Source organism: Nilaparvata lugens, chromosome 1 (assembly GCF_014356525.2).
Source record: "Nilaparvata lugens isolate BPH chromosome 1, ASM1435652v1, whole genome shotgun sequence".
Taxonomy (NCBI): domain Eukaryota; kingdom Metazoa; phylum Arthropoda; class Insecta; order Hemiptera; family Delphacidae; genus Nilaparvata; species Nilaparvata lugens.
In genome coordinates this window covers 30,418,601-30,435,621 of record NC_052504.1, presented here as the reverse complement: position 1 = coordinate 30,435,621, position 17,021 = coordinate 30,418,601, and the positions used below count along the sequence as shown (strand labels likewise).

At 35.0% G+C, this 17,021-nt stretch overlaps 1 protein-coding gene across 1 annotated transcript; it reads left to right on the top strand.

Moving 5' to 3' along the window:
* The first annotated feature begins 5,212 nt into the window (after positions 1-5,212).
* LOC111050692 lies at positions 5,213-16,914 on the top strand. The gene is made up of 3 exons (XM_022337040.2): positions 5,213-5,413; positions 11,819-12,085; positions 15,155-16,914. The coding sequence occupies exons 1-3, from the start codon at positions 5,353-5,355 to the stop codon at positions 15,379-15,381; spliced, it is 555 nt and encodes a 184-aa protein (XP_022192732.1). The 5' UTR covers positions 5,213-5,352; the 3' UTR covers positions 15,382-16,914.
* The last annotated feature ends 107 nt before the right edge of the window (positions 16,915-17,021 follow it).

The following is a 17,021-nucleotide window of genomic DNA, read 5'->3' as shown; positions in this document are numbered from 1 at the left end:
AAAGTCTTCTTGATTTTTACTCAGTGAAGGTGAGGCTTTTTTTAGTCCGTGTCTGCCGGCAATAAATTATATTATTAGAATCTAATTTTCCATCATCATCTATTGAGAAAAGTTTCTAGGGAGAAACTCAAGTGAAGTTTACAGAAAGTCGAAAAGAAGTGTGTACAATATCTGAAGTTCCAGAGCAATCTAAGTTCCTGGATAGAGTTCTTTGAAAAGAGTGAAATTTATTCAACGGAAAACTTTCAGAATAAATGTGTTTCTCAACTTCAACATCAATTTATTTTATACATTACTATGGTTATTTTCTTGAACAGATTAAATTTGAATAGAGATGGATACCAAAGCTTTGTATTTTGTATAAATATATTTACTCATACTTACCAATGGAAATGTCAAGTATTGATAATACTAAACTATACTCATCCTTATTCCAAGATTAGTGTATTGGAATAAAATGCTTCAATATCAAATTTAATTTTCTTTAGTGATGAACTAGATTTTATTGATCACTTTCAGAAAGCTAAAAATACATCAATGAGTTGATGTGGAATATTTATCAGTTTTTATTATGGAGTAATAGTGGAAGTGAATGAAATGTGTTAATTTGGTGATGTGGGTTATTTTGTGTTATACTTACTATAGACAACTTCACTATAGACAATAATTGAACAACGAATGATGTTCATTGTGATTTACTTGAAGTGAGTTGCTTTCGGGGATTACTTTGGTACAATAGAAGTTTATTAGACACTACCATTAATTGTTGGTTCTAAGTAGAACAAATCAATTTATATCACATGACAATCCATCAGCAATCAGCAAAGTAGATAGATTTATCAGAGATAATGTGGACTGATATGTAGAGTAATTCTTGCATTAAAAGAAATATCAAATGCTTCAAATCGGAATTTTTTAGAGCTTAATGAGAGGCTCTTGTGAAGAATAATTTTGCATGATCTACTATCATGATTACCTCAGTAACATGATTGATCACATTTAAGTTTACTAGCCTAAACCTTTCCTAGACTATCTTTATATTATAACAGCAAACTTTTATAAAGTGAATCTCATTAATTTATTTTGAGTCAACAGTATTTGCCACTAGAAATAATTCTTCAAAATGCAATTCATGATCTCATTCACTATGAGGGTGAATCGATCTTATTGACTGGCCAACCAGAACATAACAGAAAATATTCATAGCATGTGAGACTTGGAATGTGAAAAATGAATGGATGCGGTACTGAAAGATTCAAGATATATTATGCCACACACAGACACACGCAAAGGTCATCGGTTGATTGTCAGCCTATTGAAGAAAGTGACTAATCATGAACATGAAGAGCTCGAGGAAGAGTTCACATCGAACTACTATCCCTGCAAAGTTCAATGATCCAAGTAATTTATAGTTCATCATTAAAAATGTATTTACAAAAACACACTTTATTTATTTTATTCACAATCACAAATCATAATTAAAATATGATTGGGAGAAGACAACAGGCATAGCCCAAAACTGTCTTCTCCCGAATTTTTACAAATAAAAGTTTCAAAAAAGAATGAGGTTAGATTTCACTTTTCACTTCAAAAAGTCCAATTTACACTTCAAAACTAATGACTAAACTAAAAATTTTTAATTTTGATATTTTTAAACTAATTTATACTGGGATTGACCATATTCTTCTCATGTTCATTCTTATTTCAATTTCTCCTATTTCAACTGTGATTTACCCTCCTCACACACAGACTCGTTCTAGATGAGGAGTACTATTCTTTCAAATGATTGTAAAGTTTACATTTCAAATGTTTGCAAATGATGCTTTTTGAGAATAAAATCGTTTCCATTCAACTGAGGAATTTCGAGGAATAAGATTCACCCCAGGATAATTCTCTCAGGTTTTTTTTAACCAGCATCAATTCTCAATAATATAAATATCAAATTTATGATAGTGTTGAGAATGCTTCCAAGACTAGAAAAATTACAGATATTTGTTCATTTCTCCTAGATTGTATAAGCTTCATTGCCTGAAAATTGTATATTCAACCCTGCAATCGTAACGTTTGCTGGAAATTGTACTCAGTATAAGAAAATACATTTTTATTTGATCCGGTTTGTTACTAGATTCGCACAATGGCTTTAAAAATCATACTAATTTGCTGTTTTTGAAAATAGCATAGTAGGAGAATACTGGAAACGCCTTCCACTGTCCCCTTGAATTTCAATTTATTGGGGGGTGGGTAGCCATGGGATTTATATAGTAAACAATGTTATATCATACCGTATAGTATGATAATAATAATGTCTACTTGTGAATTAATTAAATCCTACTCGATCTCGAATATTGTTATAACATTTGCTGAGTTGGAAATTTCAATGCTGGAGAATGAATCCCATGTTCTGCAAACAACACAGACATTCATATCAGCAGGTGATGAACTCTCGTGAGAATTGAGTTTACTCAGCCTGCGCTGGGTCTGCTATGAACTAACACAATGTTGACAAAGAGCCACCCAACAAATCCTCGCTACATTTCCACAAATCGCAATGCGCTTCTGCTTCCAATGCTTTTCCACTTTTCCTCTTCCTCATTAAATCTCAACCCATTGTTATTTTTCAACCATCATATTCCCCGGCTATTCGCAAATCAAAACAGACAAGCTCCTTCAACAAAGAGCTCATTCGAGTGACTTTTCCATTCGAACGCACTCTTATGAATACGGAGCTGCTTTTGAAAGTACACTTCTTCTTCCAATCTGCAAAATCTCAATTCCTTGAAAGCACTGGATTGGCACGGAAGATTCATACAGTAGGATCTGATCACGTAATCAGTATCTTATGATTTTGTTATTCGAAAAATATGGTTCAATCTTATCTCCAGGATATATGTTGGCCTGCGTGTTAAGTAGAGCATCTCGGCTTTGAACTGTTTAAATAAATGTGTACTATAATCATTATAATTATGATGAGAAATAATTGAAACACAATTAAAGTTGTCAGTTCCCCCTTCTCATTTTGCGATTTGATGGTAAGAAAATGGTATTTGATAACTTTCATTGCGTTACAAGAATATTTCAGTAGCCCTACAGATAGAAGTGATAATAATTCATTATCGTCAATGTGATTCTCAATTTTAACAGGACATGGATTTGTATTTTACCAACATATAATATTTCTCGAAAATTATTTCCACACTAATAATAATATTAATGAAGTAATAAAGGTAATGCATTTTGATAAATGGAAGCAAAGTTCAAGCAAGTCGCTATAGATTTTTGTTGAATATGACCATTCTAATGTAGCTAAAATTATAATCCCATCGCGAATTCATTAATATTTCGTTTTTCAAACACCCGTTCTTAATACAATTCCTTGGTAACTTGAACTTCGGTACAGGTTAACCTAAGGTACAGCACGGTTATCCTATAACATTCAACGTATTATTCTATTGTATAACAATTCCAATTGAGTGTATACTCTTCAACAGAAATCATTAATTTCGTTTCAAAAATCGATATAGGCTTTTCCTTGGTTGTATATTTTCCTTTCGGCTTATACTTCTAGTTTGAATTGAACGGCTGAAATTCTTCAGAATTCATTCAGACATTGATTGAATGGGACGTTACAAACTACGAATGAGCAGAATAGAGCCAAACACAAAGCAATATAGAGCACAAATTCTATTTCACTTTGATTAATTGTGAAACTGATTCATTATAGAAGAGTGTATGAATTGGATTGGTTCATCCAATCGATGTACGGTATCTATTATTTGGGTATTGCTCCATGCCATTACTGCGAATCGGTTTGATAATGGTTGAATTTGAGGTGAGTGGTAGGGCGATGGGGCGCATTCCTAAATGTGAAACCGCTATCATTAACTGGATTCCTGGCCATGTATTCGCTTATAATAGGGGTTGTTGATCAATTTGCTGAAATTACTCGGAATGGAATACACATATCCCTAGAGACTAGAGACTCTATCCATTATTTAAGTTACGTTCACAGTATTCAGGATAGGATTCACAATAGAACACTTTGAATTTCAATTCAATCCAATTCTATAGTGATTATTTATTAATAAGTAAGAATCAGAAAAATATTTAGAGCCAATATAAAAACCACGTAGTCCGAATTTTTAAAATCTTTCATCTACATCTGTATTTGGGTATTTGCTAATTGCTTGTTTATTAATCAACTATTAATTTAAGATCATTCACTCACTTTAGATAACGTTTCAGTAATTTTAATTTAGAAACTCTATTTACTTGGGAATTACTTGAAGCTATTAAGTGCTGTTTTCCCACTGCAAACGAAATTTCATTTTTAACTGGATCAAATCCATACCAAGTCTTGTAGTTTATAATGTGGCTCATTTTGAGTTTAAACCACCAGTTGATTGAATTCAGTTTAACCTTTCACTGTACAAACGACCCTAAGGAAAACTGTAATTTATCACCATTGTGATTCATATTCATGTTCTGTATTTATATCTGCATTTGGTTTGGGGTTGCATTGCAAATGAATTTGAAAAAAACACGATCCATGCATAGACTCATAGACCAAGTAAACAAGGGATCTGTGATCCAGTGTTCAAAAATGGATGCAGGATTGTGTATATATTGTATTTGCATTGCCCCTATCGTCTTTATTTATTCTTTCTACATTATTTTCGAAGCCATAGAGTGTAGCTGATAGTCAAGGTCCAAATTTTTCAACAATATTCAAGGTTCCTTCATTCATCTATGAAGATTTAAAGATAATTATTCCATCTCTTTATCACCCTTGTTTCCACGAAATCAATCAATCCTGTCGTTGATATTGGAGTCCACCTCGTTATTTTTTCTTCATCCAGTCAATAGAAAACTCTCACAGATTCTGAGACTCACGGCCTACTATAATTTATTATTCCATCACATTCTTACATCTTGTTTCAATGCAATCAATCAATCTCGTCATTAATATTGGAGTCCACTTCGTCAATTTCTCTTCACCCAGTCAATGGAAAATTCTGAGACTCACCGCCTTCTCACGTGATCCACTCCTCATTTTCCTCTAATTACATTTAAATGAAGTTGGGCCGAGCTGTCGGTTATAGTGAAAGACGGGAAAGGTGGAGAGAAGTGGGCGACCCTTGTTGGCTGCGTGACAGTGAGAGCGGATCACGTCGTGTTTGGGGAGGAGAGAAGCGTGACGTGATACTGAAAGAGCGCTCGACCAGTGGGGTAGCAAAGCGCGCTCCTCTCAGTTAGCTTCGCGCTTCTCCCGATGACGCAGCGCCAAGTTTCCACGCCGCGTCGGCAAATCTAGCTGAAACTTCACAGTTTTCAACTTCACAAAGCCGTTCTGCGATGACTGCTCAAGAGCGCTTCGCCGCTTATTTCCTGCTGCTTTCCTCTGCGCCCCTGCTTGGTAAGCACAAACTCTGTGTGTTTAAAAATTTCGTAACAGCTTCGATGCAAAGCACGTCACTCCGGGGATTTCGTCTGACATGCTGGATTCTGTACTGGGAACACACATTTCGATACACACTCGAACAAATTTTCCAATAAACAAATGCTGTTGAAAAAATTTATTGCTTCACGGTAAAAAATTAATTATTTCAATTAAGAGAGTTCCATTACCAGGAGTAATGAAACTGAGTAAAATGAGAGACATCGAACGATAGTAAACTCTCAATACTCAATACATAACTCTTCTGCACAACAAAATAAGATTGTTGAAACTTGTATTGTGCTTGCTTGGAAGTGCTTGATTTTTTCAGTATTGTAACTCTCCGATTAACATTAAACTTGATTAGAGATTTTGTATGAACTGTATTTTCTGTGAATTTATTTTCTGTGAAGAACAGGGGCCCATGAGAGAGACATATTCATAATTTGTAGGCCTACTCATTTAAAAGGATTTATGAAATCTCTCAATTTATAAAATGAAAGGATATTGAATATAAAAACACCTCCATCAAAATGTTATTTTTAAAATTGAGATATTGCAGTCCTACATTGATTTACATTCTGTAATAACATTCAAATGCATCCAGAATCAATCGGCTTATTCCAGACTCCATCAATTTCTTGTACCTGGTCATAAATTTATGTTGTGGTTTCTAGAAACTGTGGTGAATGTTGATTATTGATTTATTGTTTATTCAAAGAGGAAGAAAGTGTATGGCATCCATTCTCTGAGACATCAACACAATATTTGATTTGTTCCGGTTGACTTGATTTGTTCTTTGTATCCTACCCTTATCCAATTCTTCAGATCAGATCAGATTTATGGCTATCTCTGTATAGCAGCCAGAAGTACAATTTTATTTCAGTCCTCATCTATTGAATGAAATAACAGATTTATCCATTTCAATAAATGTATATTATTCAATAGACTGACTACGGCATCCGTCTGTAGAAAAGTGTTGAAATCAGGTGCCAAAAATGCCGTCTAAGCGCCGTAAATACCGTCCAGTTGAAACGGGATAGTGGAACCATAGAGAAACGATAGCATAAGTGGATATCCCATGGTATAGGGCGTTTATGTCGCAACTTTTACTGTTATCCCAAGCCGATAGTTGACGTAGTTCTTTCACATGCAGCTGTGTGACGCTGGTAGTCTCTCAAATTGTGCCGCTCTTACACTCTCACCCCAACAAAACAGTAAAAATTTACTGTTGAGATAACAGTAAAAGTTGCGACATAAATTCCCTAAAACATGTGATATCTACTTGCGCTATTGTTTCTCTATGGTGGAACTACCAAAGAAGAATGAATTTTAAAATTTGAAAAAAATTTAATCTCATCTAATAAAAAATTAAAATCTCTTTTATAATTTTGTGATGAATCCTCAGTTATTACAAGTAGATCTCAATTGCAAATAATAATCAAATTTTCTAGTCTCGTCTTCCAACGAATTTCTAGAAGCTGAGCAACGTTCCACAATTTGCGCTCTTAAAATGCTTCGTTTCAGCTTTGAACCAACTCATTCAATCATGATATTTCTATCAATGCTGGAAAGGATTTCATTTCGTCTTGGATGCCAGACTTTAATCTAATCAAGAAGATGGGAAGTTGAGAGATTTAGTGTTGAAAGATGTAATTACGGAGCCCATCGTATTTCCTATTCTCCTGTACTTTTCAACTGATTCAATTTTTTATCACACTTTGCTCCCTTCATTTCAAAGCATTAATAATGAAAATTACGAGCTCTCATTTATATTCAAGTAGAATAAATAAATCATAATTGAAGATGATATAGATCCTGTACCTTAGTAAGAGCCCAAAAACGTTCAATCTTGTTAAAGATTCTTCCGTTTCCCAAATTTCAAGATCTGAAAATACTTTTCGTCAAAACATTCTTTTCTGTGTAGACCGTTGAGTCTTTGCAGTTCTCAATCGAAAATCCAATTTCTCAAGGACGAAATTTATTTGTTAGAGCAAAACTATAGAACATGTTATATGAGTAAGAAAATATGAAACAATCTCAGAGCTTTTGAAGAAAATGGAAGGAAAACAGAAGACTTCAATTTCCCAAGAATCCGCTGCACTTCACTTTTCATCAGCCTCGAGCATTCTCTTCCTCTCTATCACTCTCTCTCTCTCTTTCTCTCATGATATTTCTCACCAACAACGACTCACAGAGATCTAAGCTAACAAAGCTACAAATTTCACTTCTCCATGATATGAAATACTCCTCCATTGTATGAAATAGAAAATTTGATTCCTCCATATTGGTGATATTCTTATACAAGCTACTGTGAACTATAAATCCTAAATTCCTTACTCACAAAACTTTGTTGAAATATAACACCACACAATTGTAACTTTGGTAGATTTTAAGTTATTTTTGGAATCCGATTTTTTTTCAATGAATTAAGTTATTACAAGAAGCAACATAATTTATAATCATAGAGACTAGAGAGGTAGAACTGTGCAATGGTTTTTAATTTCCTCAATCATCATGGACTAATAATAATCAGCGAAAGAGGATTTTCATTCACGTTTCAAAACTCGCCACTTCTGATGAGTGAGCCTACTCATCCAACAAGTAGTAGGCCTAGTAGAAGTAGCTACGTTTGCATGAAAAATGCATTATTTGTAGAAAAAAGGGAACAATGGAGTTCCAATCTCTCCGTGAAGCTTCACATAACCAGTATTTAGCGGGGTCATGGTAAAACCAGTGAGTATTGAATGTAATTTGTTGAATGTATAATCAATCTACTCGCAATAATTACATTCTATCCTCACTGGGTAAAACTCATTTGGTTCACATATTTCAACCTAAGAACTATCATCTCTAACCTATAAAAATAGGAAAATGAATGAAAATGCTTTCAATCCTCCGCAAATACTCAATAGAGAGTGTTATTATAGCAGTCGTCACTATTCAAAGAACAAATAATAGATTTGGAATAGACGCGAAAGTTTTTCAATGTTGGTGAGGCAGGCAGTAGAGAGTAGAGTAATGAATGAGTGGAAACTGGAAAGGCTCGGCTCGCTTTTGCTGCCCCTTCAATACCAGCAAATAATACGATGTAATCACTTCATTCACCAGAGTTGCAATTTCCACACAACTCTGTGAACAACAATTTATTATTATTCGCTTTCATTGCAAAATCCAATTCCCCCAACCCATTGTAATGCGATATTCATTATCGTTCGACCACAATATTTGCCTCGTAGATGTGTGTTATACTTATGCCATTCGCTAATTATAATAATTCATTATCAGCAGTGTGACACAGAATAGGGACTTTTGTTTAGTGAATGGAGAATTATAAATAACTCGATATCCCTTACGCAATGTAAGATATGGATATCTATAGATTCTCGAGAGCTCCCTTTTTAGCTTGAGCTCTGAGACCTTCATAATTAGCGATGTATCAAACACTCTCATGTGAGCCTCTAATGATGGAATCGGTATCTGATGTCTCCTCAATATTATAGCACATGCACGTAAAATTAATTACTTACCGCATCAAGTACAAACTTTATCGACCAATTCCGAAAGCCAATTCACTCTCTGAAAATTGCTGAATTGGATTAATCATACTGCATTCAATCATGATACGGAGTGTATAGATTAATTGATAATCTCCGCCCCATCTCTCTTAATACTTTATTAAACCCGTTACATGATACCACAATACTCGAAATATTAAGTTTCCCTCCATCTTCTCCTATAAGAAGTTCCTTCAATAGAGATTGCGAATGCCTTTGTGATATATTTTCTCAAATAGAAGATTACGTTTCGACACTCAGTGCTGACCAAAATGAATAATCTTTGCCATTTTGCATGCCTTTACGATTGAAGCCAGAAACAATAGAATTGAATACTTCTATTTTTTACTTCTTTTCATTTATTTTTTTTTATTTTCTCTGATTATACTCACTTGACGTCGTATCCCCTTCTAAATGATTTGTATCACTGCTCAAATCTCTACTACAAAATCAATACAAGTTACAAGTAATACAAAATAGCCGATAAATTACTGATCTCATGACAATAAATTGTTGCCAATTCATGGAATTAATATATACATTAGACTAGAGTATCACTCAAGAAAAAATCGTATTTGAGAAGCCAGTAGAACTTTTAGTAGAGTATATTTTTCTAAAGTAGAAAATAACATTATTGAAAAATGTATTATATCCTCATCCAAGACGTGTGCTTATTGAAACAAAATGTATGTCACAAAATACACTTGAGCTTGTAGGGTTGAATTATTCAGAAGTGATATGCATTCCTCATTTCGTCAAGAAAAGTAATTGGTTTTTAAATATTTAGAAAGATACACAGCGTCAAAACTACAACATAGTTGAAATTTTTAATTAATCAATTCATCACTCAATTCAGGCTTAATTAATCCATTGACATTAGCATTAACATAAGCATATCTCCACCATACGTTTTGTCTGCACAATTCATATTTATCAGACTTTACGTATTTCATGCACTCAATTCAGAGCAGTAGCTTAGGCGGAAAGGCGACCCCACCTAATCATAACTTGGATTCGTTCTCGGTCAATTCGAGTTGTGAGCTGTGAATAGAAGCTGCGATGCGATGGATGAGAAGTAAAGGCGAGTCAGCATCAGCAGGCAAGCCAAGCAGCAGAAGCGGAGCACTCGGCAACTCAACGCCTTTTCATTAAGGCTGGCTTTTCCTCTTCAACGCAGAGCACTAGTAGAGGCCCTCTCATCAAAAATTCATCTTCTCTCCATCCAAACTACATCACTGCCAAGAGCTCAGTTGCTGCTACCTCCCTAAACATTCTGAATTTTTATGCAGTTGCTTTCTACGCGATTATGTAGATGCGACTGTTTCGACTCCATACAGCAGTAGCTTGGAAAGTATCTTCACCCCAATTCCCTTTCATCCATTAAACATAATTTGTTTTTCGAAGTGAATTGCTCTGAGAGATGAAGTTAAAGTGAGCATTAGCTGTTTTGTTGTTTCTTTGTGAGTCTTTTATTGTTGCTAAGTGAATCCTTTGTTGATTACTCAGACAGGATTATTGAAAAATAAGAGCTGAAATTTATAAATTGATTCTGTAGTAATAACGTATAAGGGTTTACATTATGATATTTACCGAAAATCCGCCCCATGAATATTCTTCGTTCTTCGATTCAACAGGGTTACCCTCAACCCCCTGTAACCCTAAATTCGGCACCCAGCCACCCAATACTACAATATTGGGCATCTTGAATCGCCAAAAAATCGTCAGAAATCCTATAGAACTTCTTGTTTTGGTGATCCACAAGAACCTCAATAACTGCAAAGTCTGTATCTTAACATGTGAACACTCCTGAATTTAAAACGAATGTGTTTTGTTACAATGTTAAATATGAATAAATAATTTCAAATAGCTAGTATATCAACAACATGCATTATTTACAAAACAAACTTATAGTCGTCTATCCACCCCACATTCATTACGCTGCTCCTATGCTCCAGCTTATAATAATTATTTTTATTTTCATTGCTATATTACTGTAGGTCATTCACATATTAGAAAATCGCTTTGTTCTCATTTACTGCTTTAGAAGGGTGGCAGCTACAGAGGTCAGTTCATCACAGCGTAATATATTTACTAGCTGCTTCAAATGAGATTCATTTCCCGGCGATTCGGAACGCTTATCACTCATTATCATGCTTTCCATTACCTACACAACATTAATCACAGAAATCATACAGGATCTTAAAGAATCCCTAGGAGAAATAGAGTATTTGTAAGCATTTAAATTGAAAACACAAATGAAAAATATGCAGTATAATGAGGCTCAGTTCACGTTAAACATTTTTCTTATGATTTTTAGAGCACCTAGTTGAAGACTGATAAGCTATTTATTTTAACTTGAATTGGTAATAATATTGTTTGTGAAGGTAAGCCAAATTGGTTCAGTCTTCTATAATGGATTGAATTGAAGGTTATTCACATAAAAGGATACTCTGTTTTTGCACATCCATTTGAACACTTAAGCACTAAACTAATTCATCAGGCTTTCTGCGTTGTTGCGTTGAAGTCTTCTTACTCCATGCACGTTGAGCAGCTAGATTGCTTCCATGTTCACATATTGATGGAGTTTTCCTCATTTTTTTCTGCAAATATTTGGATTTCACTAATAAATGTCGCCACTCGCGGTGGAGATCCGAATTCCTGATGTACAAAGGATCGTCTACACAACTCCTGAGTACTTTATTCTGGAAGCGCTGGATGAAGTACGTTCAACATGACATCTTTTCATTATTTGGATTAAACTGTCATCATTGCCTATAAATAGCATAATTTCGTCCTACAGCCTATTTTGGGTGTGAATTTGTTGCAGGCGAAGGCATCAGGTGCTACGTGTGCAACTCACGGCAAGACCCGCGCTGCCTGGACCCCTTCCAGTCGGCCAGCAACAGCAGCGGCATTGGCGGTGCACTGGCAACAGTTGACTGTGAGCAGGACAATGGGGTGCGCGAGGCCCTGGAGACGGTCGCCAACCTCATGACCAAGCTTGGCCAGGCCCCCGCCCACGACAAGTCCGACATCCTCGCGCACAGCGTCACCTCCACCATACCCACCTCTTGCCAGAAGATCGATCTCACTTGTAAGATCTTACTCAATAAATAATTATTATTGAACAAAAATACAAATTAAGTACTGTAAATCACCCCGTACACTTCTGCAACTGCAGATATTGACAACTGGGTTAACATCTAGCTAAATGGAAATTCGATGACAGCTACTATCTCAAAAATTATATATTTATTATAGCTACTATCTATCTATAAAATTATTTGCAAGCCTGGGAATTGACTCCTACCTCCTAATTGCTAGCCAGGTATGCTTGCCCAAAAGCCAAACTGACAATGTTTGTATAGCAGCGCTTTTATACGAAGCCATAGCGGCCAGCCAGTCTACAGATAGAAATTAATGATAAATCTCATTCTTTCAAATGCTAATTAATGAATAATTATTATTAAATGAAATTCAAATTAAATGCTCTCCCGGGCTGGCAAATAGTTTTTGGATAGTAGTTCTCGTCGAATTTCCATCTAGCTGTTTACCCTGTCAATATTTGCAGTAGCAGAAGTCTTCGGGATGATTTACAGCATTTAATTTGGATTCTATTTTAATAGTTATTATTCATTAATTGGCATTTGAATAAATAAAATTTTCCATTAATTTTCATCTGTACCTTACTTAGCATTCACATCTATTACTGGGAAATATCTGATCAATCCTTGGTTCCTTCGTAACTAGGCTCAATCGATTGGTTTAGTATTGATTGTTTAGTATCTAGACGTATCCACTAGCAGTATTAGCAGAGACGAATAATTATTATGCAATGGTACTATAAAAATAATAGTACTAACAGTATCTTTCCTCAATGATATGATAAAGTGATACTGATGATCAATTTTATAGGGGTTTTCTGTTACTTGAAACCTGAATGCAGAATTGTAAATATTATTCCAAACAAGAGAGGATACACTAATATTCATTGGAACCATCAGCTAGCATAGAATAGGCCGATCTGATTGCTTCCTGCATGGGTGCCCATAGAGGGGGGTGGAGACGCAGAATTCGGAGGAGGATGTTTCAAAAACAATTTTTGGTGGGGGTCCAAAAAAGTGTCAGTAGTGCTTAAACTTACGACGGACCACCTTTTTTTCGAGGGTGTCTTATTTGCGCGGGGCGGTTATTTTACTAATATTAAGATATCAGGGTGGTGCGTCTTTGGGGTTGGGCGAATGGACACCTCTGCTTCATGTGACTGATAATGAGAAGTTTACTATTATAATTTATATATCCTACTCAATCTTAAACAAATCTAGCAGTCGAGTCTATCAAATAGTAAACATTATTTACTGGAAATTAATAATACTGTAACCAACTCTTCATTTGTATGTGGAGATTCCTAGAGATAGGAAAATAAATGTAGGAACGAATACCAGTGTTTCATTATGTGATAAAAAGTTGTTGGGACACTTGTCATTCAATTTGTTGAATATGCTACACACATTAGCTTATCGTACGTTTTCTTTCCTTTTTTACTAAGGATGATACACACTACACACACATGTTTTTAATCAAACGAATAGCCCAGTGGATCAAATTAAGCTTATCGTTCTATAAAACGTTATTGAGCATACAAAGTTTGACTTCTAAATACTGTGACTTCCTTCTAGCTCTTGGAAACAATGTATTCATCCACTAATGGACGTGAAGATGATAGTCCGTAGTTTTTGTTCTTTATAATAGGATGATTTCTTTACATTTTATCGTGGATAAAGAATACACATTAGAATAGAATGAAAAATAATAGTATGACTTTTTATTTGATGCGGGTGACGTATACCTACCACTTGTATTGTACTACCACGTACTTAGGGATGTCAATCCCGGGATCCCGGTCCATTTTTGATACCTAACAATACCGGGATTTCTCAGCGTCAATCCCGGGATTTTCGGAATTAGAAAGCCTGAAATTGTGAATAGCATTTTTCCAAAAACAATTCAATATAGAATTCATCTACAGTGATGAATATGAGTTTTGCATGACTAATTTATTGTTCTAAGGCTCAACTCACATGTGACTCAGGTCGAGAAGAGACTCGACTCTAGTCGAGGGCATAGAATGGTGAGGTCGCAGAGACTAGAATCGACTGGTCTGAGTGTCACCATTTGGAAACACATGCTCTCTACTAGAGTCGAGCCTCTTCTCGACCTGAGTCGCGTAAGTGTGAGTTGAGCCTTAGTGTTTGACTAATTTATTCTACAGGCACAGCCTTCAGTTGCATATACATAATATACTGTACTCTGTACTGGCTAAATAGAATTCACATAATGGGTTCGCATCATTCTCAGAATGGTTGTTGATCAGTTCAACATCGTTTTCAAGCCTCTACGTTTGTTTCTGTTTACACAGCACCACAATTACCAGTCTACACCAGTGAGAAAATAAATTTAATTCCATACTCAAGAATCCTATTCTATATTAAAAATTGCATTCTATATTAAAAATTCTATTTCATATTAATAATTCTATTCTTTATTACAATCTATATTCACTGGTCTAGACGGCGCAATATTTGCAATAGTGCTGATGTTCCTTGAAATGCACTCAGACTTTGAAAAGACTTCAGAAATCAGAAATAAACAAGCACCATCTATTAACTCTCTCATCTGTCTAATGATTCATCATATATCTTCTCTTTCTCTATCATAAGTAGAATAGCTAGTTGAAGTGAATAATACAGTTGGCTCTACAAAATTTCATTTAGTAGTGGTACAGCTTTTGAAAAAAGTTACTCCTAATCTTGAAAACATTTATAGGAATAGAATGTTTAATTTTAATATTTTTCCTAAGTAATGTTTCATTTCAATAATATCCTCTCCCTCTATAATGAGCCCTTTTTTATCTACACACACTGTTACTGAACATGTAATTGTGAGGAACAAATTGGTTAAAAATGCATGAAACTGATTTTTACCAATCCCGGGATCAGTCCCGGGATCCCGGGATTGATATTGGATAATCCCGAAATACCGGGATTGGACATCAGTCCCGGGATTGACATCCCTACACGTACTGTATGCCTATTCCACTATTTTATACAATAATCTATAAATTTGAAACTGTATTCTAATGATGAGTCATTTTTTGGGCCAGTACTGGGCGAAAAGGTGACAGGCCGAGGCTGTTCGGTGCACCAGATGGAAGGCTTCAACCCGTGCGACGCGGTCAAGCTGGTGATGACGTCAGACGTGCAGCTCGACTACTGCGGCGTCTGCAGCCACGACGGCTGCAACACGGCTGCTCCACTCCTCCTCATCCGACCCCCCTACCTCCTCCAACTCATCTGCCTCCTCCTGCTTCTCATCGGTATCATCAAATAAGCAACACGACAAACAAGACAATTTTGTAACCAATAGAAACCGTCTGCATTTTTGTAGTGGAATCCGTTCGAGATCAGATTTACGGCTATGAAACTATTCGCTCTTTCATCGTCTTGGTGAATAATGAACTTGACTAGTATAAAAAATTTTCTAAATTGTTATTGTAGATCCAGTTGGCTATGGCTATGAAGAAGTTTATACATTTTAATTTTGTTGCAGAAACTTGCTGAGTTCATGAAACATGTTTTAAGGAAGCGAAGTAGGAAGTAGTTTGTAGTACTTAAAATCAGCTTAAGAGATCAGGTTTTGGAAAAATTATGCAATACTATATTAATATTTTCTATGCTATATTTTATAATTATTCAATCTACTCTCTGGAACAGATTTGTACCTTTTTTTATTTTTTTAGAATATTGAGTATACCGTACTTACGAGATACTTACTTAACTAATATTTAAATTATTTTTCATGTATTATTATAGACTTACTGGAAAAAGAGGACACGTATTGATTATGGTTAAAGATGCTTTCTCTTATTTTCGCACAGAGATTATCATTATTTGCTACAACAAAGTCTAATTGAAGCAGGAAATAATTTAGATAGAAAGCTAGAAAAGGATAAATTTTACTAAAGTGGATTCTTTCTTATGACAGTTTTCAAGAGCTTAGCTTGATATTAGATCAATGAAAAAACGACCTTGTTTTTTTTAAATTAAATGAATGTAAACTCTCAAATTTTAACATTCAAGCAGTTTTTCTGTTTTTGCAAGAGCTATTACTGAGGAGTGTGGACAGTCATCACCACTTCAATAAATTCTAATTGACCGAGCGAAGTGAGATCTAAGATTCAAGTTGACGGTTTGGCATTTCTCTATGTTTAAATGTTTATATGTTGCGCATTTACGGCAAAACGCAGTAATAGATTTTCATGAAATTTGACAGGTATGTTCCTTTTTAATTGCGCGTCGACGTATATACAAGGTTTTTGGAAATTTTGCAATTCAAGGATAACATAAAAGGAAAAAGGAGCCTCCTTCATACGCCAATATTACAGTAAAAATCAGACTTTAGAATTATTCATCATAAATCAGCTGACAAGTGATTACACAGATGTGTGGAGAAGCCAGTCTATTGCTGTATTTCCATAAGGTCTATAGTTTCAATCAGGTACTTGTGGATGAGAATACTGCGTGTGGTCTACTGTTCACAGAACTACTAGTATACATTAGGCCTACCATTTTGCTATTCTCCACCCACTGTATTTATAAGTAGCTCATACTTTAGTGTTTAGTTTCATAGTTTTTTTTGCAAGTACGATAGATTATTAGGTGAACTTAAAACGATGAATTATAGTCAAAAAATTGTAACACTAAAATTTAATATAATCAATCACCTATTTGAGCTTATTACTATCTGACTAATAGAATTTGGGACACAAATCATAGTTTGCCCACATCTTAGAATTTTGTGAATAATATTTATATGTATTTGAATAAAGGTATGTATTTTTCACCAATACCTATATCCAAGAAATCCATTTCATCCATTGAAATTTCCCTATCGTTCCTTTATTACGTGAACATTAAATTTCCGTTGTTGGATATAAATTCTCCTTTTCCACTAATAAGTGGAAAAAAGTA

Excerpts from the sequence above, each read along its gene's own strand:
- LOC111050692 (XM_022337040.2), top strand. The coding sequence starts at position 5,353 with ATGACTGCTCAAGAGCGCTTCGCCGCTTATTTCCTGCTGCTTTCCTCT. Across the intron at positions 5,414-11,818 it reads TTCCTCTGCGCCCCTGCTTG|GCGAAGGCATCAGGTGCTAC; the intron begins GTAAGCACAAAC and ends AATTTGTTGCAG. Across the intron at positions 12,086-15,154 it reads CCAGAAGATCGATCTCACTT|TACTGGGCGAAAAGGTGACA; the intron begins GTAAGATCTTAC and ends TTTTTGGGCCAG.